The sequence below is a fragment of the Hyperolius riggenbachi genome, chromosome 1 (genome assembly GCF_040937935.1).
Source record: "Hyperolius riggenbachi isolate aHypRig1 chromosome 1, aHypRig1.pri, whole genome shotgun sequence".
Lineage (NCBI taxonomy): Eukaryota > Metazoa > Chordata > Amphibia > Anura > Hyperoliidae > Hyperolius > Hyperolius riggenbachi.
Window position 1 is genome coordinate 292008345 of NC_090646.1, and position 21494 is coordinate 292029838.

The window sequence follows — 21494 nt, forward strand, 5'->3', positions numbered from 1 at the left end:
CCCGCCCACTGCACCTGCTACATCTACCCACGGTATGTGTCTTTCCTAATCTGTCTGGAAGAATTTCCTTGCATTGATTTTACCAATGTCTAAATAAAGTGTATGACAGCAGTGCCGGCGCTTTCTCCTCCTCCTTTCAATCATGCTGTAACTTGGACCTGAGCACGCTGAGGATACACTCCACATACGTGCAGTGCTCCCTCCTCTCCCTCCTCCCCCTCCTTGGATGTGCAACGATCTTTGCAGTGCCAGCAATTTCTATCTTCCCCTCTTACTGTCCCAAGAAATGTTATTGTATTGTATATTATATATAGTACATTACTAAGCCATTTCTAAGTGCTTGTGATTTGAAAAGCTCTTGCTAATGTAATGCAATGGGTGTGATCTCACTTGAGCAATGTGATTTTATAAAAAATCCCCCATAACATTGCATTAGGAAGAGCTTTTCAAATCACTAGCACTTAGAAAAGGCTGCTAGTGGGTTTGGGCCCAAAGTAATTGAAGGTTGCAGCCAATAAGGGCATGCTCAATAGGCCACTCTGCAGTGTTAGGTAGTCTTGCCCAAGGACAATTGCATGGAAATCATCTTCAATTTCCATGGCAACTGAGTTAGGATGCAACATTTTCAAGGCCAGGACAAGGTTTTTAGCACTAGAGGTGGAGATTCCAAACTGTGTCACCCCCTACTCCTAAATTGTGTCTGTCCTACTGTAGGTAGCAGATGTGTCCCCAGTATTAAGTAGATTTCGCCCCCCATCCCCCAACCAACTCCCCAGTGTAGGTAGCCAGATGTTCCCCCAGTATTAGATAACTAAACTGGGGAGGGGGCTAACTAGATGTACCCCTAGGATTAGGCAGCCACCCAACATGCAGAGTTTGCGGTGTGGAGTGCTGTGAAAGTGCTACTTACCTATCTGTATCAGGATCTTTAGAATTCGCATCCCTCTCTAGAGACACACGTAATATGAGACACCACTAGAGGAAGCCATAGACGACATGCTGCAAATTACTTTTGGTCTGAGACAGGCTGTCTGCATGCGGGGTTGATGTGGATCTGTAAAATTTAAAGCTGTAGGCTTGGTAAACACCAGTGGTTCTGGATGTAAGCCTGGCTTCGGGGGTATAAAGAAACATTTGCATATTCAGTAGCGGTGCGCAGATGTTAAAAAGGGGAGTCTTTTAACCATGCACTTCTCACAAAAAGTAAGAAAAAATAAATAAAATATATATATATATATATATATATATATATATATATATCCTACTAATATAATAAATGGGAAAGTTCGGATGTTTGGATGTTTGGATGTTTGTTACTCGATCAAGCAACAATGGCTGAACGGATTTGAATGAAATTTGGCACACACATAGTACATTACCTGGAATGAAGTATAGGATACTTTTTATTCCCATAACCAAAAAGGGGGCGGAGACAAATACACATTTCACTGGAAAATGTAAACAGCAGCCATTCTTACACTGTTAATGGCAGGGTTCCCAAACTGGCACAGTTGGTTACTGGGTGACTGGGATTAATATTCAGAAAAGTGGGTGGAGTCTATAAAAGCCAATCAAAATTAACCTATTGATTTTCAAGGGGAATATTTACATTGCTGCCATTCTTGCACTGTTAATGGCACAAGCCTCAAACCTGGTACAGTTGATCATTGGGTGACTAGGGTTCAATTTCAGAAAGGGGGTGGAGCCACAAACAGCCAATTAGATTTGTTTCATTCCAATGCAAAGTATTGATGCCAAACACTGCAAAGCTCACAAACTTGGTAATTGAGTAATTGATTCATTGTGTGTGAGGGTTAGGAAAGTGGGCATAGCCAACACCAGCCAAATACATAAGCGGGCAACGCCGGGTCATAAGTGGGAAGAGACAAATACAAAATTTACTGGGAAAATGTAAACAGCAGCCATTCTTACACTATTAATGGTAGGGTTCTCAAACTTTGCAGAGTTGGTTACTGGGTGACTGGGGTTAATATATTTAGAAAAGTGGGTGGAGCCTACAAAAGGCAATAAAAAGTTACTTATTGATTTTTTAGGGGAATATTTCATTGCTGCCATTATTGCACTGTTAATGGCACAAGCCTCAAACCTGGTACAGTTGATCATTGGGTGACTGGGGTTTAAATTTATAAAAGGGGGTGGAGCTACAAACAGCCAATACGATTTGTTTCATTTTAATGCAGGTTATTGATGCCAAAGACCGCAAAACTCACAAACTTGGTCATTGAGTAATTGATTAATTGTGTGTTAGGGTTAGGAAAAGTGGGCGCAGCCAGCACCTGCAAAATACATAATCGGGCAATGCCGGGTCATCAGTAGGCAGAGACAAATGAAATTTCACTGAGAAAATGTAAACTGCAGCGATTCTTACACTTTTAATGGTAGGGTTCTCAAACTTTGCACAATTGGTCACTGGGTGACTGGGATTAATATTCAGAGAAGTGGGTGGAGCCTACAAAAGCCAATCAAAATTCACATATTGATTTTCAAGGGGAATATGTAATTTCTACCATTCTTGCACTTTTAATGGCACAAGCCTTAAACCTGGTACAGTTGGTCATTGGGTGACTGTGGTTAAAATTCAGACAAAGGGGTGGAGCCACAAACAGCCAATCAGATTTGTTTAATCTCAATGCAAATTACTTATGTCAAAGACCGCAAAGCTCACAAACTTGGTTATTGAGTAATTGTGTGTTAGGGTTAGAAATAGTAGGCGGAGCCAACACCAGCCAAATACATACCTGAACAATGTTAGGAAATAAGTGGGTGGAGAAAAATACACATTTTGTTGCGCAAATGTAAACTGCAGCCATTCTTACACTGTTAATGGTAGGGTTCTCAAATTTTGCACAGTTGGTCACTGGGTGACTGGGATTAATATTCAGAAAAGTGGGTGGAGCCTATAAAAGCCAATCAAAATCCACCTATTGATTTTTAAGGGGAATATTTAATTGCTGCCATTCTTGCACTGTTAATCACCTGTACCTGGTACAGTTGGCCATTGGGTGATTGGGGTTCAAATTTCAGAAAAGGGGTGGAGTCACATCCAATCAGATTAATTTTATTTAATTGTAAATTATTGATGCCAAAGACCGAAAAGCTCACATACTTGGTCATTAAGTAATTGTGTGTTAGGGTTAGGAAAAGTGGACAGAGCCAACACTAGCCAAATACATACCCGGGCAACGCCGGGCCTCCAGCTAGTATATATATGTGTATATATATATATATATATATATATATATATATATATATATATATATATATATATATATATATATATCCTCCTCAATAAACAGAGTGTGTACTCAGTGCAAAGTTAATAGACATAAAAAAGGGGCAATGCGCTCAACAACTCATGTTAGATAGAGTAATATAAAACAGTGTATCACACTACTTCATAGCCTGGTTTACATCAAAAACGTATTCACAGTTTTTCCAAACAGCTATATGTAAAACTGGATTGGTCACGAAGATTAGCATTAGAGAGTCTTTAGATATAAATCTTCTCAAATCTCCATACAGTGGTCCTTTAAGTGATCAGAAACCAGAATCTTTATCCTTCCACAGATTAAACTTGACTGCTCTGGGAAACTGCATATGAGTGCCCCTATAGTATTCGATTTTGCGGACCAATCCACCTTCTTATCCTATAATTTTATCGGATCAAAGCAGAATCAGTAACACAACATGGTTGCCCATCTTACCATTGATATCCACCAGAAATGATCTAATCGGTAATGTCAGAATATTTTGGTCGCAAGGGCTCAATCACATGCACGGCGTTCAATATCACGTTGACCTACGGACCCCAGGCTGGTACCCCCATGTGTGTAGGTGTCCCCCTTTCCCCGTGTGCAGTGTTGAAGGCTCACCTGTCTGCTGGCGCAAATCCTGGCCTCCTCCTGTGTCACTATAAGTGACTTTACCATGTGACACCAGCACATGTAGAAACTTCACTACATGCATGGTATCACGTGAATGGTACAAGTGCTTGGGGTGATGCAGGACACCGGAGGAGGTCAGGATTTGCACTGGCGGACAGGTGAGCCTTCAACACTGCACATGAGCACGGGGGGGGGGGGATAGACACATATACACTTGGAGGCAGCAGGTATGTGTATGAGCAGGCATCTTATCAGATGCGATGGAGGCAGATCGACTAATGCAGATCGACTAATGTATAGCCACCTTGACTTCTGTGCCATTATTTTTTAAACTGGTCTAATGAAAACAGTACAATTTTGATTTTTGAGAATTTGAATACCCAAGGATTAATCACCTGGATAGCAGCTAAATAGGAAAAAAACAACCAAACCAAAAATATAGTAAAATGGAATATTATAAAAATAAAATAGAAATTGTACTGTATACTGGGTTTTATACATTCTATATACATTTATATGCATATACTATACATACCTATGCCATGAGAATGAATCTCAACATCAAAGAATTCAGAAGGCAGAACTTTTTGAAAATCGAATTGTTGCTCTTTTTTGCTAAATTCCTTTCTCTTCAACTGAAGTTGCTGCAGCCAATACATCTTTGCATGGTTGTTAACTGCCTGTGCAAATTTAAAATACAATTTAACAACTCAATAACAACTAGTAATCCAACAACTCAATGGCCTGCAGAAAAACATGCAGTAATGTTAATGAAAAACAAGATTTAAAATTACCGGTATGTTATTTTTTTTGTAATAATAAAATATACAACTAGACTTCACAGCATTAAAGAAATGCATTTTTGGGACTTAGAAAGAATAATGATTAACATTCTGTATATGGTTAGGGCAATTATACCTGCTGTACGCTTGCTATAAGGCTTTTAAGAATCCTGCAGGTTATCTATTTAAATCTATCCAAAAAATGTATGGGTGGCAAAGAATACTTTTTAGACAAAAGCGATTTTACGCTCCATGAAGAAATCACTGAGCACAAGTCCCCATAATGTATCCTGAAAAACATAGTATATATATCACCAGTCCTGCCCCCATCCAGTGATGTTTGATGCTCAGCCTGCCACATTGCCACAGGTGCTGGATCTATGCACAAATGGTACATTCAGCTAGCTCCTGGGAGGGGATATTTCTCTCACAGATCTACCAGAAGAGACATATGGGGCCATATGCAATTCACTTTTTTCCTGAGTTTTCTCATAGGAGATTATTTTTAATCTTCGATTTATAATAACTTTTTAGCACTTTGCAATATAAAAAAAAAGTACCAAAAAGTAGGTGAAGAAGTACTGTCAAAATTATTTTGAGTATTTGTTTGCTTTCTGGTATGCTAAAATGCATTTTATTTATAAGTTATGAAAATTATCTCCTAGGAGAAAACTCAGGAAAAAAAGTTAATTGCATATGGGCGAAGGGTTGAGGCAGGTGGGACACCTTACATCCCAGATGAGCAGTGGTCCACGTAATATATTGTTATGATCGCTTCTGCAGCGTTTACTGCTGACTGCAGTGGTATTGCAAACCAAGCAGTTCTAATGTCATTACATGCATTTGCTTGCATAGTTTGGTTTGCACTTAAACTAGTTGCTGATTCCATCTGCAGTCGCTCTGAAGTTAATGACAGTTTAATATGCTTTTGTGTAAACAAACATTGTCTGCTGCAGTGGAGGGGCGGTCCCTTTCCTGCAGGCTGCATATCATTGTCTGCCTTTTCCTGCTATCAGCCTGTGATTAATTACCATTCACTTGTGTGGGAATCTGCAGGTCTGCTCCCATTGGATGACCTCAGTATAAAGAACTGCTTCCTGCAATGCCTCATGGGCTATCATAGTCTCAGATTGTATCTGTTACTCTGCTCGTGCCCCACCTCGTTCCTGGTCCGTGTGGACTGCGCTGACTCCTGCGAAGGGGTCAGCGAGTCCTCCTAGTTCTGCTCTTGTTCTAGAAGTTGTTACTTGCTTGTCTTGTGTCATATATTGGTTCATCGCCAATATATACGCATACTTGCGCATTTTGTTATTTTCCTTGAATTCGTGTTACGTTAATATATCAGTGTCGCTGATATATACGTACACGAACTGTTTATATCCTGTGTTCCGTTAGTCAGCGTTCCAGCACTCTGAGCTAGTTATCCTGTTCCTGGTCCTGTTTGTGGATTGCGTTCATCTCTGCGAAGAGATAGCGAATCCTTCTGAGTCCTGTTCCCTGTATTACTCCAGTCTTAGTCAGAGTTCCTGCTTATGTCATATATCGGTTCATTGCCGATATATACATATGTTAGTCAGACGTTACGAATAGTTTCATTGATAGCTGTAATTGTAATACGCTAGGAAAACATACTTATTGTGTATTTATCTGTGTTACGTTCATCTATCTTGATCCTGCTGTTTCCTGTCTCTCCTGTCCTGTCTTTGTGAGGCACGCCATCGCCGCAACGCATTGGCTGCCTCATTCCAGTCTGTCTAGTTTTGGACGCTTGCTGTCGCTAAGTAATCGCTAGCTAGCAAGCGTTCATTCTGTCTACCTGTCCTGATCTCCTCAGTCCTGGTTTATGCGCTCAGCGCTACTTTGCGCTGAGACGTTAGTACGTAAGTGTTGTTTGTGGCTGTTCGGATCTGCACCGGCTCTGTGCGCCACAATCTCCTATTGGAGTCAGTCCTCTCCTCCACTAAACTGGGGATATTCTGATCCCTTGTGCTGGTGTGTGTACCTCCTTCACGTCAGCTTATGTGTTGTATGCTGACTGTGGAGATTACACCTCCAAGCTTAACATTATGATAGCCCCATTACCAATCCCCATTGTGGGGGGGGGTTCCCAGCAAAAATGACACTGTTTGTTATGGTTCCTGTTCCTTTAAGAAATTTGAGAAGCTCAATTCTGAAACAGAAAATGAGTTTTTTTCTGAATGTACCAGGTTCCTGGCCAATCCCGAGCTCCAGGCTACTCCTGTTTCAACGTGGGCCTCCCAGCTAGTTTATGTTTTATTTAAGGGAAGATTGTTTCAGTGGGCCTACGATGTCTTAGATCATACCAATTTAAAAGAAAGACCACTGGAATTTCTAGCGTTTGTGATCCATAACTGGCTGCGCAAAACCGATTTGCCTAGCCCTTTTGATAAGCTCCTGGCAGCTTGTCAATCAGCTGCTCCTTCTACTGCCTACAAAAATAATCAGCAAGCAGATAATTGTTCTGATAACTTTTCTTCTGCTAAGGCAGCAGGGTCTAAAGCCAAACGTAAACGCTCCAAAAGAAAGGCGTTACAATCAGCGGAGTCGTTGCCCTTAGCGACTGCGCATCAGATCTGTAATGAGACTCCGCCAGTAGCAGATAATGAAATTCAGTCACCATTCAGGGGAGTCAAATGGACCTATGAAACTACTAATGAACTTTCATTGCTAGCCAGGGAAAATAAAAGTTCTTGTTTAAATGAATTATCTGAATATGATTATGAAGATATATTACAGAGTATTGAACAGATCAATTTATTCGTGCAGCAAGGGAAATTTGCATACACTACAGTCCAACACTTGCTACAGGTATTGGAGATCCTTAGGAATAAGAAATCGGCCAATCACCTGCTAAATAACCCAATGTATGTTTCTGCCACTAACACATTTGCAAACTATGATCAGCCGGAATGCTCAGCTGTTAAATATGCATGGGATCCTCCATTTGAGAGAGGAGAGATGGAAGCCCTGGTCTATGAATGGAAGAAAGATGCAAGTTCATTTTGTCAGTTTTACAGTGCAAAAAGTGAATTAGTATTGAATGCATGCATTAAGTCTGCCTATAACCTAATAAAAACTGGTGTGTGTGGGTATGACTTTGTGGCTCCATTGATCGATGTGTGGAGAATGATTCTGGACGATTTTTATGCGATTCAATCAGTTGATACCAGGGAAGACACACTGTCAAGTGGAGATTGTTCCACTTCCTCAGTTCCTGAGGACTCGCCTGCTTCAGCACCTTTGGCTGATTCAGCGAATGATTCAGAGCTCCTTTTGTGTGAAATTGAAGTTCCTGTAATTCCACCCTGTACCATGGATAACTCAGTGTTACTTCCCAGTAAGACAGAAATTACTAATACTTCCTTAATCTTGCCCTGCACAAATTTCTCAGCAGAGGACCCAGAGGTCCTGCTGACTTCTGAGTCCAGCCTAGCCAGTACTCATGAGTCTTTGTTCAGTGAAACAGACACCAGAAAAATCTTGCCTGTCTCTGCAAACACTTCTGCAGAAATTACCTGTGTTAATAAAGTTCAACTCCTGTCTGATCCAGCAGATGCCAATAGATGCACTACATCAGTTTCTGAGTCCCAGCAATCCTGTCCAGAAATCTCAGAACCCCAGCATCTGAATTGTCCAACTTCACAATTGAATGGTGATTTAGATGCGCAAACATTGTGTTTTGATCTTCCTGTTTCTACACCTCACTCTAGTTTCATGAATAACTCAGAGCGTCTGCTATGTGAGTCCGAAATCGCAGAATTATTACCGTGTTCAGAAAATGTTCCAGTGAACTTGCCCTGTACCATGAATTGTGCAGTAGATCTCTCCAATGAAACTCAGGTCACAGAATCATTATGCTGTCCAGCAGGTGCTTCCATGGTTTTGCCCTGCAGTGTGGACTGTTCGGTGATCCTGTCCAGTGAAGCTGTGGTCACAGAGTCTTATGCTTCACCCAGTACTTTGGATACTTCAAACCCTCTAGCAGAACAGTCTGAGGCACTGCTTACCTCAGTTGGTGTTACAGTAATATTCACTTGTCTAGCAGCTGTTTTGGAATTACAGTCTGCTCTAATAAAACTTGATGAATTTCTGCCCAGCGAAGCAGAAGCCATTGAAATATTGTCCTCGTCAGCAAGTGTGTTAGATACCTTGCCCTGTACACAGTCTGATTTAACCAATGTTGTTGAGTCCCTCTCCAGTGTTGTAACAGCCGAGGAACTCCAGCCCTGTCCTCTGAATGTTTCAAAAGTCTTGCCCTGTAACATGGATAATTCTGACTCGCTGGAAAAAATAATAGAAATATCAGAATTTCAGTCCGGGTTAATGAGTGTTTCTGAAACCCAGCCCTGTATCCTGGAAAATTCTGGTTCTCTGGCCGGTGTGGCAGAAGTTCCTGAATTCCCTTCCTGTCCAGTGAGTTACTCAGTTTTGCCTAGTTCAGTGGGGATTGCTGCACTATTGACTTGTTTTGCAGCCCTTCATGAGCTCCAATCCAGTGTATTTGATGAGTCTCTGTCTAGTCCAGAAGAAGTTATGGGAACCCTGTCTAGTTCGGTGCATACATCAGAAGATTTGTCCTGTCTTGTAAATGCCCCTGAACATGATTTGTTAATAACTTTGCTGGAATCAGAGACATCTAAGTCTGATCCTGCATTTTTTAGTGAGAATCCAGTAACTGTGAAGTCTAGTCATGATGATTTTTTTTTGCCCAGTCCTGGTTTCGGTCCTACCTTGACTGACTTTGAGGTTTGCAGTTCCTTGACATGCCCAGAAGTCTCTCTTGTGCCGGTGTGCCCAGATGTGCTTCGTATGCCAGAGTGCCCAAGTGTGTCTGTGTTGGCGTGCTCACACGCTTCCCTAGTGGAGACATGTTCTGATGTTGCCGGTTGGCCTGCATGCCCGGAGATGGTTCTGGTCCCTAAAAACCCTGATCTTGATGTTTGTCCTTGTGACCCTGACTCTAGAGTTGCCCTGGGTTCCATAGGGGTTCTTGATGGTTCTCCATGTGAGCCTAAGGGGCGTTCTGACCTGTGGGGATCTCTTTGGAGATTCCAAGTGTTCTGGGAGATCTCTGAGGAAACTTGTCCTGGTACCTTGGACTGGTTCAACGGTGGGTTTTGTGTTGGTGGGGACAGTTCCGGTGGGCATTGCAAAGGCTTTGGCGTTTTTAGACAGTCCCGGGAAGGCGATGGGTATCGCTCAGAGAGTTTCTGGGGGCTTTTCTCTGGAAGTCGTGGTTCTGATGGGTATCACACTGAGGCTTGTGGTGCTGACGGGCATGGTTCGGTAGGTTCTGGTTCCAATTGGTCTAGTTTTGGTGAGACTGATTCGGGAATTTGGTTTTGTCGGACGGATCCGACCTTCATGAATTTTCAGTCAGATCAGTTTGCTGGATTTCCTACTTCTGATTTTTTGGTTTGGGTGGTTCAGGAGAAATATGTCAGTTTTCATAGGCGTCCAGAGGCCGCGTTTAAGGGAGGGGGTACTGTTATGATCGCTTCTGCAGCGTTTACTGCTGACTGCAGTGGTATTGCAAACCAAGCAGTTCTAATGTCATTACATGCATTTGCTTGCATAGTTTGGTTTGCACTTAAACTAGTTGCTGATTCCATCTGCAGTCGCTCTGAAGTTAATGACAGTTTAATATGCTTTTGTGTAAACAAACATTGTCTGCTGCAGTGGAGGGGCGGTCCCTTTCCTGCAGGCTGCATATCATTGTCTGCCTTTTCCTGCTATCAGTCTGTGATTAATTACCATTCACTTGTGTGGGAATCTGCAGGTCTGCTCCCATTGGATGACCTCAGTATAAAGAACTGCTTCCTGCAATGCCTCATGGGCTATCATAGTCTCAGATTGTATCTGTTACTCTGCTCGTGCCCCACCTCGTTCCTGGTCCGTGTGGACTGCGCTGACTCCTGCGAAGGGGTCAGCGAGTCCTCCTAGTTCTGCTCTTGTTCTAGAAGTTGTTACTTGCTTGTCTTGTGTCATATATTGGTTCATCGCCAATATATACGCATACTTGCGCATTTTGTTATTTTCCTTGAATTCGTGTTACGTTAATATATCAGTGTCGCTGATATATACGTACACGAACTGTTTATATCCTGTGTTCCGTTAGTCAGCGTTCCAGCACTCTGAGCTAGTTATCCTGTTCCTGGTCCTGTTTGTGGATTGCGTTCATCTCTGCGAAGAGATAGCGAATCCTTCTGAGTCCTGTTCCCTGTATTACTCCAGTCTTAGTCAGAGTTCCTGCTTATGTCATATATCGGTTCATTGCCGATATATACATATGTTAGTCAGACGTTGCGAATAGTTTCATTGATAGCTGTAATTGTAATACGCTAGGAAAACATACTTATTGTGTATTTATCTGTGTTACGTTCATCTATCTTGATCCTGCTGTTTCCTGTCTCTCCTGTCCTGTCTTTGTGAGGCACGCCATCGCCGCAACGCATTGGCTGCCTCATTCCAGTCTGTCTAGTTTTGGACGCTTGCTGTCGCTAAGTAATCGCTAGCTAGCAAGCGTTCATTCTGTCTACCTGTCCTGATCTCCTCAGTCCTGGTTTATGCGCTCAGCGCTACTTTGCGCTGAGACGTTAGTACGTAAGTGTTGTTTGTGGCTGTTCGGATCTGCACCGGCTCTGTGCGCCACAATCTCCTATTGGAGTCAGTCCTCTCCTCCACTAAACTGGGGATATTCTGATCCCTTGTGCTGGTGTGTGTACCTCCTTCACGTCAGCTTATGTGTTGTATGCTGACTGTGGAGATTACACCTCCAAGCTTAACATATATTCTCTTGTCTCTCTAATTTTTTATAGATCAATCAATATCTCTTCTTTCAACTAACCATTTGCTCTGAGTATTATTCTGCTTCCTTCTCTCTATCCCAGTTTATCCTTACTTCGTTGGCTATTACTGTTGGCATGACAGCTGAGTGATGCTAACATTTTTGCCTTGCAGTATTAGGTTCTAAAGTTCAAATGTGAGCCAAGTCACTATCTCCATAGATTTCAAATGTTCTCCCATGTTTGTGTGGTTTTCCTTGCATATTCCTCAAACATACCGGTAGGAGAACTGGCTTACTCCAAATTGATCCTCTAGTATGATTTTAAAGAGAAACTCCGACCAAGAATTAAACTTAATCCCAATCAGTAGCTGATACCCCCTTTTACATGAGAAATCTATTCATTTTCACAAACAGACCATCAGGGGGCACTGTATGACTGATATTGTGGTGAAACCCCTCCCACAAGAAGCTCTGAGTACCGAGGTACTTCTGGCAGTTTCCTGTCTGTGAACCTTGTTGCCTTGTAGGAAATAAGAGTTTCACTTACCTGGGGCTTCTGACAGTCCCCTGCAGTTGACCTGTGCCCTCGCAGCCCTGGACCAATCCTCGGTTCCCCCGCCACACTCTTTTCCCGTAATGGAGGTCGACTTGTAAGTAGACCTCCATTGCGCCCTGGCCACACGTATCCTAGTACGTGTTCCTGTAGCCAGGAGCACCCTGCGCATGCCACAGTATGAGAAAATCTCTACTGTGCCTGCACAGTACGCGTCCGGCTATGGGAGCGTGAACGAGGAAGCGCGTGGCAGGCGCAGTTCCCCCCGAACTGCGCTAAGTGAAAGTGAGCAACAGCGTGGGACCAGAACATCGGGGTGAGTCGCTGCGTGGGAACAGGTCGGCTGCAGGGGGCTGGCAGAAGGTAAGTGAAACTCTTATTTTTTAAACAATTTACAGTTCCGCTTTAAGCTAAATACTGTTGCCATAGTTTTTGCTTTTTCCTTAAAAAGTTAGAGCAGTTGCAGATTGAAATTGGATATTAATATTAAATGGTTTTCAGTTAAAAAATAAATAAATAAATATGTAGCGTTAATATACAGTACTGTGTAAAAGTTTATGCACATTTGAAAAAATACTTCAAAGTAAGAATGCTTTCACAAATATAATTCTAATTTTTATTGTTTTCAAATTACAATACAAAGCGCAAACTGAGCTAACAGAAGAAAAATCTGAATCAAATGAATATTTGGTGTGACTACCTTCAAAACACCATCAGTTCATTTAGCTACACTTATTATTATTTAGAAATGATATAGGGTTGTAATCTTCTGCAATGCTTTACAGAGAATATAGTCTTGTTACCAAAGTCATTTGTCCATTGTAGTCTAGGGCCTAGACTATGGAACTGAACTATGCACTAACATAAGAACTGTGGTGCAAAAACGGCATCAGATTCTCTGGACTGATGAGTCAAAATTTTAAATGCTTGGCTATAGCAGGAAGCAATTTGTTTGGGCTAAAGAACAGTAAGAAAATACGTGGTCTGCAGACAACAGTGAAGCATGGTGGAGGTTTCTTGCAAGTATGGAGCTGCATTTCTACAAATGAAGTTGAGGATTTTGACAGGATTAATGGTGTCCTTAATGCTATGATATCTCAAGCAGATACTGATTCATTCTGCAATACTTTCAGGGACGCTTATGATTACCTCCAAATTGACTTTGCCGCAGAACATTGACTTCAAACATACAGCCAATATCATTAAGAACTGTCTTCCGAATGAAGAAGAACAAGGTGTCCTGTATTGACTGCTCAGAGCCCTGATCTCAACATCCACTGTGCCTAAGATAACTAGGATAACATGAAAAGACAGAAGGTCTTGAGGCAGACCTCTTCCATAGAAGATCTATTGCTGGTTCTCCAAGATGTCTAGAACAGCCTACTGTACCTGTTGAGTTTCTTCAAATCTATAGGCAAGTGTGCTTAGAAGAATTTCTACTGTTCTGAAGGCAAATATTGAACTTTACATTTGTTAATACAGTAGATACAAAACATATTAATACTTCTATTCTGTCAAAGCATTCTTAGCTCACAGCATTTATTAATATCTGCTTGGAACTTTTGCACAGTACAAAAATGAAGTAACATTTCTAAGTGCATGTATATTTTATGCTGCTTTAAAATTGACACTCCGCTCAGATTAATTGCAACACCGGCCGCATCCAGCCAGTGTGCTTATGACGTCGTCGCTCCGTAGCTCCGCCCTACGCGTCAGAGGCCCCTAATGGGTTGTTCACAACGTAACGTATAGGGCGGAGCTACGGAGCGACAACGTCATAAGCACACTGGTGTTGCAATTAATCTGAGCGGAGTGGCGTCTATGTATCACTGAGTGGGCAGAGAGCAGTGGTGTTTGAAGTGTATATACACCACCCCCACCCAGACATAGCTTGGCCACACACCGCGAACCCTATTATAAGAACAAAGGGTTCTATGTGCAATAATTTTTAATGCATGTCACCGTGTTGTATAACTGGTTGACTATTTTAAAGGCATAGGCCTTCATTTTTAATAAAATACACTTTTACGCTATGGAAGCCTTCCTTTGTATCCTTAGACGACTCTGAACTGTTGGAGGTTGCCAGCTGGAGGCAGTGGGGTGGCCTTATACCCCAGAAGCGATAACGGGCCGGTCTGGGCCACATCCTCCGGTGTGTTGCTCTATGAAGGAGGGGGACCCCATATCGATATTCAAGTGTGATAAACTGTTGATGAGCGCTACTAGAATACCTGTTTACAAACATGAATTTCTGTTAGTCGCAAAAGGTTACCACATACATTAGTCTGGGATTTATTAAAGAAGGCAGAAAAATCATGTTGCTTTGCAAAATGGTTATCAAGCTCTGGATATTGAGATTATTCATACCTTTAGGACAAAATCTTTTGTTGGCGTTTTAATTACAAATACTCCCTCCTCTGCTTCCACACTGAAATGAAATGTAGCAGTACACAGATCTATACTCCCCAGTGGACAGACATCTGATGCCATTCTGTAGTAGAATAAGTGGCACTTCTTGTCATCATAGGAGAAAAAACGGTACTTCCAGGCTTTGAGAGGTCCTTTCATTCCCAATTTGTGTAGATACCCACACAGCCTCTTTTGCTTTGACTTATCGCTATCCTTGTTTGTAGTAGTAGAACAACCTTCTGTTGTTATGTCCCGGCTATATCCTTCACAGTTCACCTGAGGCTGTATGATGTGTTCATTGAGTAAATGTATTTCTTGATCTCCCGTTTCAGGCAGTTTGTCACCAACAGAATAGTCTGCTTGATCTTTCCCAGCCATTGAATCGTTTTGAGACTCACCCTGCCTGATAAAAAAAAAAAACTTTCAGTATCTATGACTTTATTATTCTTATTAATAAAGCACCAACATATTACGCATTGCTGGTCAATATACATACAATGATATAAAGGATGACAGACGTAACAAGGTTATACAACATAGGAAGGACAAAGTTAAATTGGTGTGTATACACTACTTATCTTAGGCGTTGCTTGCTGCATATCCTAAGTGTCATTTTCCTTTTTTGATTTTTTTTAAGCTATTAAATATTTGAATGTATTTACCATGTTTTATTTCAGATGTCCTTCCTCCACCCTACTCCTTTACCTATTTACTCTTCTAACTAACATGAAAAATAAATGTCTCTAATGTAAGAATGAAACCCATCAATCGTTTATTGCCAGCGGTAGTGCAGAATATAGACGGGAACTAAAGTGCCTGAAACCATAAGGAGGAGAGTCGGTGTGCGCTGCCTTTATTCCCACCCGCTTTGCTCTGTAATAGTGCGGGGAGGAGGAGAAATGCAGAGGGGATCCAGAAATACCATCAGGGAGTAAGGGAGGAAATGACATCAGGATTGGCTTTATCCTGTGGGAGCCAAGGTGGCCCCTGCCACTAACAGAATTCTATTAATTTTACTATAAAAATTTCACTGAAATCAAAATGTGGACAGTGCAATAAATCTGGTATGTAAGTAGAGCAAGTATTTATCTACTTACATACTGTATGTATTCTTTTTCCTAGCATAGTTTGACTATCAGTGCCTCTTTAATAATCCAATTTCCCATCCGATTAACCATCCAATCGTTGTGATCGATCAGAAACAATAGTTCAGACCCACCAATGGAGGGGAAAATAATAAGCAATCTGATCAGACTAAAAGAATCATTCTGAAACTCATATTGACAGAATGATCGCTAGAACAATCATTTGTCGTTGATTGACAACATTGATGGTACCCAATGTGATTGATCGATCGTATGGGAGATTTTATCATTAATAAGCACCTTCATGGTGGCGATATCATTTTATATTACTATTCAACTGAAGAATTACAATACATTTTTCCGATTGACTGTGACATTTGAAAAATGTGTATGAAACACATCCTAGGATGGAGCTTGCACACGCAAGCAAGATCAGTACGTGGTGGTTAGTGAGTGCCAGACATCCCACATGAGTTGGCGCTGTCGCAGGTGCGCGCAACGGCGGAATCCACTGTGGGACTACAAGGCCAAACCTGCCTGTGGCCAACGAGACAAGGGAGAGCCCTTTCCAAGCAACACTCTATGCCTATTAACCAAGTCTGGAGAATGTGAGTGCAATATGTTTTTATAACGAATAAATGTGAAACAGTTTTACCCTATGAAAGGCCTTTTTATTGAGGTAACAAAGATTTTATGCTGACTGCGGGAAAGTGGCTGGACTTCAGTGAAGTGATAAAGAGTATGCCAGGGAGGTGGAGAACGACCCGGTAACTGTCCCAAGGCTGCATATTACTCGCCAGTGGGTCTAAAGGTGCCAATTAATGGTACAATTTTCACTAAAAGCGATCTTTCGATGCGACTTGAATGACCGTAACTAATCCAAAGGCAATTATCGATTTTTCACATTTACTGAACATTTCTTTCTTCAAACGCGATCATAAAATCCAACTTTTGGATGGATTTTATCCTATTTAGCAATTGACCAAAAAATTGTTCACTATCGATTGCCTTCACAAACGGCAAAAAATCACATCGAAAGATCGCATTTGGTGAAAAAATTGTACCATTAATGGGCACATTAACCTCTTACCAACCGCCTAATGCCAATAGACATCGAGAAGGTGGCTCCCCCAGGACCGCCTAATGCCGATCGGCGTCAAGTCCTGGGGGCGGAGATTAGCAGGGATCCACTGAGTTACGGAGCTCCGCTCCATAAACAACCTGCCAGCCAGATTGTGAAGAAAAAAAACGCCGAAATCACTTGTACAGCGTTGCAATCTAGTGCAGCGCTGTACGGGGGTCAGCTCTGCCACTGAGCTGTCCCCAGGAGAGGCTCGAAAGCTGATCCCTCTCATAGGCTGAGGGAAGGGGTATTTTTTTTTTAAAAAAGGACATTTTTACTAATAAAAAAAAATCAATAAAATGAATTAAAAAAAATAATAAAAATTGCAGCAGCAATCAGATACCACCAACAAAAAGCTCAGTTGGTGGCTAGAAAAGGAGGGCAGATTCATTTGCGTGCTAAGTTGTATGGCCGTGCAGCACACTGTTAAAGCTGCAGTGTGCTGAATTGTAAAAAATGGCCTGGTCACTAAGGAGGGGGGGGGGGTTGATGGGGATGCAAGCCTGTGGTCCTCAAGCGCTTAAAGTGGATCAGAGTTAAACTTTTACGCATTGCATAATTGTGTTTCTGGCACAGTAGGAGAATAACAGGATTGGCACATGCGGTTCCTTATTAAAAACAGCTTTATTGAATCCGGCTGTACATCATAGGAAAAAACAAAATTCCAGTAATGACAAAGGTTCCTACCCGATCCAGTGCTTGGTGGGGTGAAGTGGGAGCGGTGGCTAGCCTGACGCACGTTTCACTCCTAAGGCGCAGAGCCTCAGAAGACGCTCTTACGAGCGAAACGTGCGTCAGGCTAGCCACCGCTCCCACTTCACCCCACCAAGCACTGGATCGGGTAGGAACCTTTATCATTACTGGAATTTTGTTTTTTCCTATGATGTACAGCCGGACTCAATAAAGCTGTTTTTAATAAGGAACCGCATGTGCCAATCCTGTCATTCTCCTACTGTGCCATATATATCCTGTATTCTCTGTGGATTAGAGCACGCTATCCTTGCTATTTAACCTATTTTGGTTCCTGGACATAGAAACTACGTCCAGGAACCATGCGCACTCCCGCAGCCGATCGCGCGTGTGCACGCGCGCTCCCGGCCCGCGGTTCGTTAGCCAGGCAATCAGTGAATCGGGCTATGGTGCCCGATCACTGATTCCTCTCCCCCGCTGAAAAAGCGATAGCTTCTCTCGGAAGCTGCGCTTTTTCTGGCTGTTACCTCCCCCATGCGTGGCTCTAAGCGTGTGTTATGCTTAGAGTGACGTCATGTAAACAAACTCATGGCCGCCATCTTGTGGCCAAAAAGTAATACTACAACTAAAAGTAAAAAAAAAAAAAATGAAAATCAGCACACATTTAACATTATAAACCTATTGTTTACCTCCCACCCTCCCAAAACTACCCAAATAAAATGTTTGTGATAGACTACCCAAAACATGTAAATAGTGATAGATGCAAAACGGAAAAAAGGCACCTTTATTTCCAAATAAAATATTGTCGCCATACATTGTGATAGGGACATAATTTTTAACGGTGTAATAACCGGGACATATGGGCAAATACAATACGTGAGTTTTAATTATGGAGGCATGTATTATTTTAAAACTATAATGGCTGAAAAATGAGAAATAATGATTTTTTTCCGTTTTTTTCTTATTCTTCCTGTTAAAATGCATTTACAGTAAAGTGGCTCTTAGCAAAATGTACCCCCCAAAGAAAGCCTAATTGGTGGCGGAAAAAACAAGATATAGATCAGTTCATTGTGATAACTAGTGATAAAGTTATAGGCTAATGAATGGGAGGTGAACATTTCTCAAGTGAAGACGACGGAACGCGAATGGGTTAATTACCTGGTCAGTGCTGCAGCCATTAGTTTACAATATCTATACTGAACATCTGTGACTGCAGTGCCTGTTGTTTTCTCCATTTTTATCATAATTGTGTTCCTTTCATATAGTCTATAGGGCATTCCTCAAGCCAAATACTTTTTTGTTTTTGTTTTAATACTCTAATTCCCTATAAACTAAACAAGCCTCACCCACAGCTTTTCAGAGTGCCTTGGCATTTTCAGACAGTAGCAAGGGCTTACAGGAGCTCAGTCTGGGCAGGAGAAGGGGAGGTGTTACTAGCCATTGATTTCAGAGGCAGAGGGGAGGAGGGAGGAGGAGAGGGGACTGAATTTACACACAGGCAAGCTGATAGCATCTCCAGCCCTTAGCCTGTGACAATGTGACAAACAGAACATGACTGCCCTCATTGTATCACAGGAATAAATAATCATAATCTTTTGAAACTTTTGCAGCTAGATATGCTGTGTAAACTATCTACATTTTAAATAAGATATATAGACAAGTTACTTGTTATAGTTAGTTTTTCATCTCGGATCCGCTTTAAGTGGACTGTGAGTCCTGTACAGAGGCTGTGGTGGAGGCTATTCTATCTAGCTATACGAGAGCAACTTTCATCCTGGAGGGCTCTGTGGAGTACTGTTGGAAGATGTTTTTTTCTGTTATTTGATATTTTATTACACATTGAACACTGACGGTGGCTTGCGTTAACAACCTGTGTAGCGCTCCCTCTGTTTATTGATTGTGATGTATTTGAGAGAGGGGACGAACAGAGGAGTGTATATAATCTATTCTCTCACACTAACACATGCCAGTGTGCTTGTGTTGAATATTAAATATTGAAAAAAAAGGCAAGCAAATATTTTTGGCTAGAAATCTAGATAATAAATTATAATTTGCAGATAATGCATTGTTTCTTTCCAATTGTTTTTTTTTTTAATTAGTTGTATCTTTTTATAACTTTTTTGATGCACTGACAAATATATTATAAAAAATATTGTGCATCTCGGCGCATATGCCACCGGGAGACTTGGGCGCGGGATACAGCCGATATACGGCTTACCCTGCTCCTGCACAAGTCCCGGCAGCATTAATTACTATTCCCCCTCCAGGCCACCATGGATGGTGGCTGACAGCCGAAATACAGTGTTTTAAAAGTAACGTCAGCTCCGTCTTCTGACGGCGCCGGTTACTCACTGTGTGACCGGCGTAATTCCAATTACAGCCGACGGTGGCAGCAGCTGTGCCCAGCGCTCGATCTTGGCTCCCATAATTTATTTTTCCTAATCACAGCATTAGAAAGGGGCAATGAGATGCAAAGCAATCTGTCTTGTAATAAAATATTATGCAAAAAGTTTGAAAATTGCAGTAGAATGAAGCTTGGAATCAGTGGCATAGCTAAGGAGCTATGAGCCCTGGTGCAAGTTTTACGTTGGGCCCCCACTCTATACATAACAATTGATAGGACCCACCTAAACCTTCCAAGGACAACCACAGTGTCAGGGGTGCAAGAAGGGGATGGGGAACAGTATGTTAATGATTACTACTAGTCAAAGCATCTATAGAAGTGATTATTACTAGCGCAGGACCAATTGCAGATAAGGGAGGGCCCTATGGGGCCCCTCTGGTCTGCAATCCCTATTGCTACGCAACTGCTTGGAATTGTGCCAATCAATTGCACTTCATGCAAATTCTGATTGTCAGACTCTAAGCAGCATAAAACTGCATAAAAGTGCATGCAAATCGGAATGATTTGCATCTCCCCAACCCTTCTATGCAGAATTTTTAAAAGAGACTGTATGACAAGTTTCAATTACACAGAGTGAAAATGTGGCAACATAATAGAAGAAAACCTGATAAAGGTGCCCAGACACACATCGATTTTCCCATTCGATTCCTTGCAGATTCAATCAGTCTGATCAAACGAATGAGAATCAATTCCTTTAAATGCTCGGTTAAATTTGAAAAAAAATCAATGGCAAGTAATTGATCAGACAGGATGGAACATCTAGGTCAGATGGTGTGGGTTGATAGCAGCGGTAGAGCAATGGCCCATACTGTTGTACTGCATCCAAAAGAGAAGAGCTGCAGTTCAATCAATTTTCTATAGATCCCCTGCTGGAATCTATTAAATGCTGTGAGTGGGAGGAATCAATTCCTTTTGACATGATTATTTTCAGAAAGGATTCAATTGTTTCAGAACATTGGGTGGAAATCTATATGTGTATCACCAGCTTTACTGTAAACAGAAACAAAATAAAGAGCTCAGGTAGAAAGATCAGCATACAATTAAACTCCAACAAAATGTGTAAACAATACAATGCCTTTCAAGCTGGTAAAAAATACATATCAAAGTATTGGAAAAAGCTTTACATGGTTACCTTAAGCTTTTGTGACAGCAACACAACTAGAATAAGCCAATTAGAGCTATGAATAGCTTAGATTAAGAATGCATAGCAGACATACCAGGCAGGACAGAAGGACTGCTTCGTGTGAAGTTGCAATTCGTTCACTTCCTGCTCTGAATGAATCACCTCAACAAGTTAACACTGGATAGGCTTATCTCAAATAACATGCCACAGAGTATGGTTCCTTCACCCAGCGTTTCTCCTCACAGACACTTGCATGACATAGTGCAGCTGTGATAGCTATACACAGATTAGCTTGTTCCTGTTCTCTGTGTCATGCTCATTATTTTTTGTCATTGTATTTCCCAACAACTTGGTTTTACAAAATATAGAAGGACAATGACGTCTCCCTCAAGAAATCCACCCAGTCAGGGAGGGCACTACAGTCTTGCAAGAGCAAACTTGTTGACCAGTAATATTGAGCAATCCTGCTATAAGGCTAATCTCAAAGCAAAGCAGCATAGTACTGTATATGTTCCGTTTGACTCTTAAAGTAGAATGCTGTGAAATATAAAAGTCCTTATAGATCAGCACACATACTCACAGATCAACGTTGTTAGTTATACCTCTCAGGTG

At 41.7% G+C, this 21494-nt stretch overlaps 1 protein-coding gene across 5 annotated transcripts in view; it reads right to left on the minus strand.

The window, feature by feature from the left end:
• Positions 1-21494, minus strand: part of TBC1D2 (TBC1 domain family member 2) — a 161907-nt gene that overhangs the window by 99314 nt on the left and 41099 nt on the right. For 2 of the 5 annotated variants that reach the window (XM_068233713.1, XM_068233711.1), the window contains exons 2-3: positions 14416-14860; positions 4441-4585 (exon numbers count right to left, since the gene is read on the minus strand). In XM_068233713.1, coding sequence (XP_068089814.1) covers positions 4441-4585; positions 14416-14835 — 565 coding nt within the window. In that variant the 5' untranslated portion in view covers positions 14836-14860. Of the gene's footprint in view, positions 1-4440; positions 4586-14415; positions 14861-20891; positions 20956-20976; positions 21199-21462; positions 21485-21494 lie in introns of those variants that run through there. The other 3 variants (XM_068233715.1, XM_068233712.1, XM_068233714.1) reach the window with 3 other exon arrangements.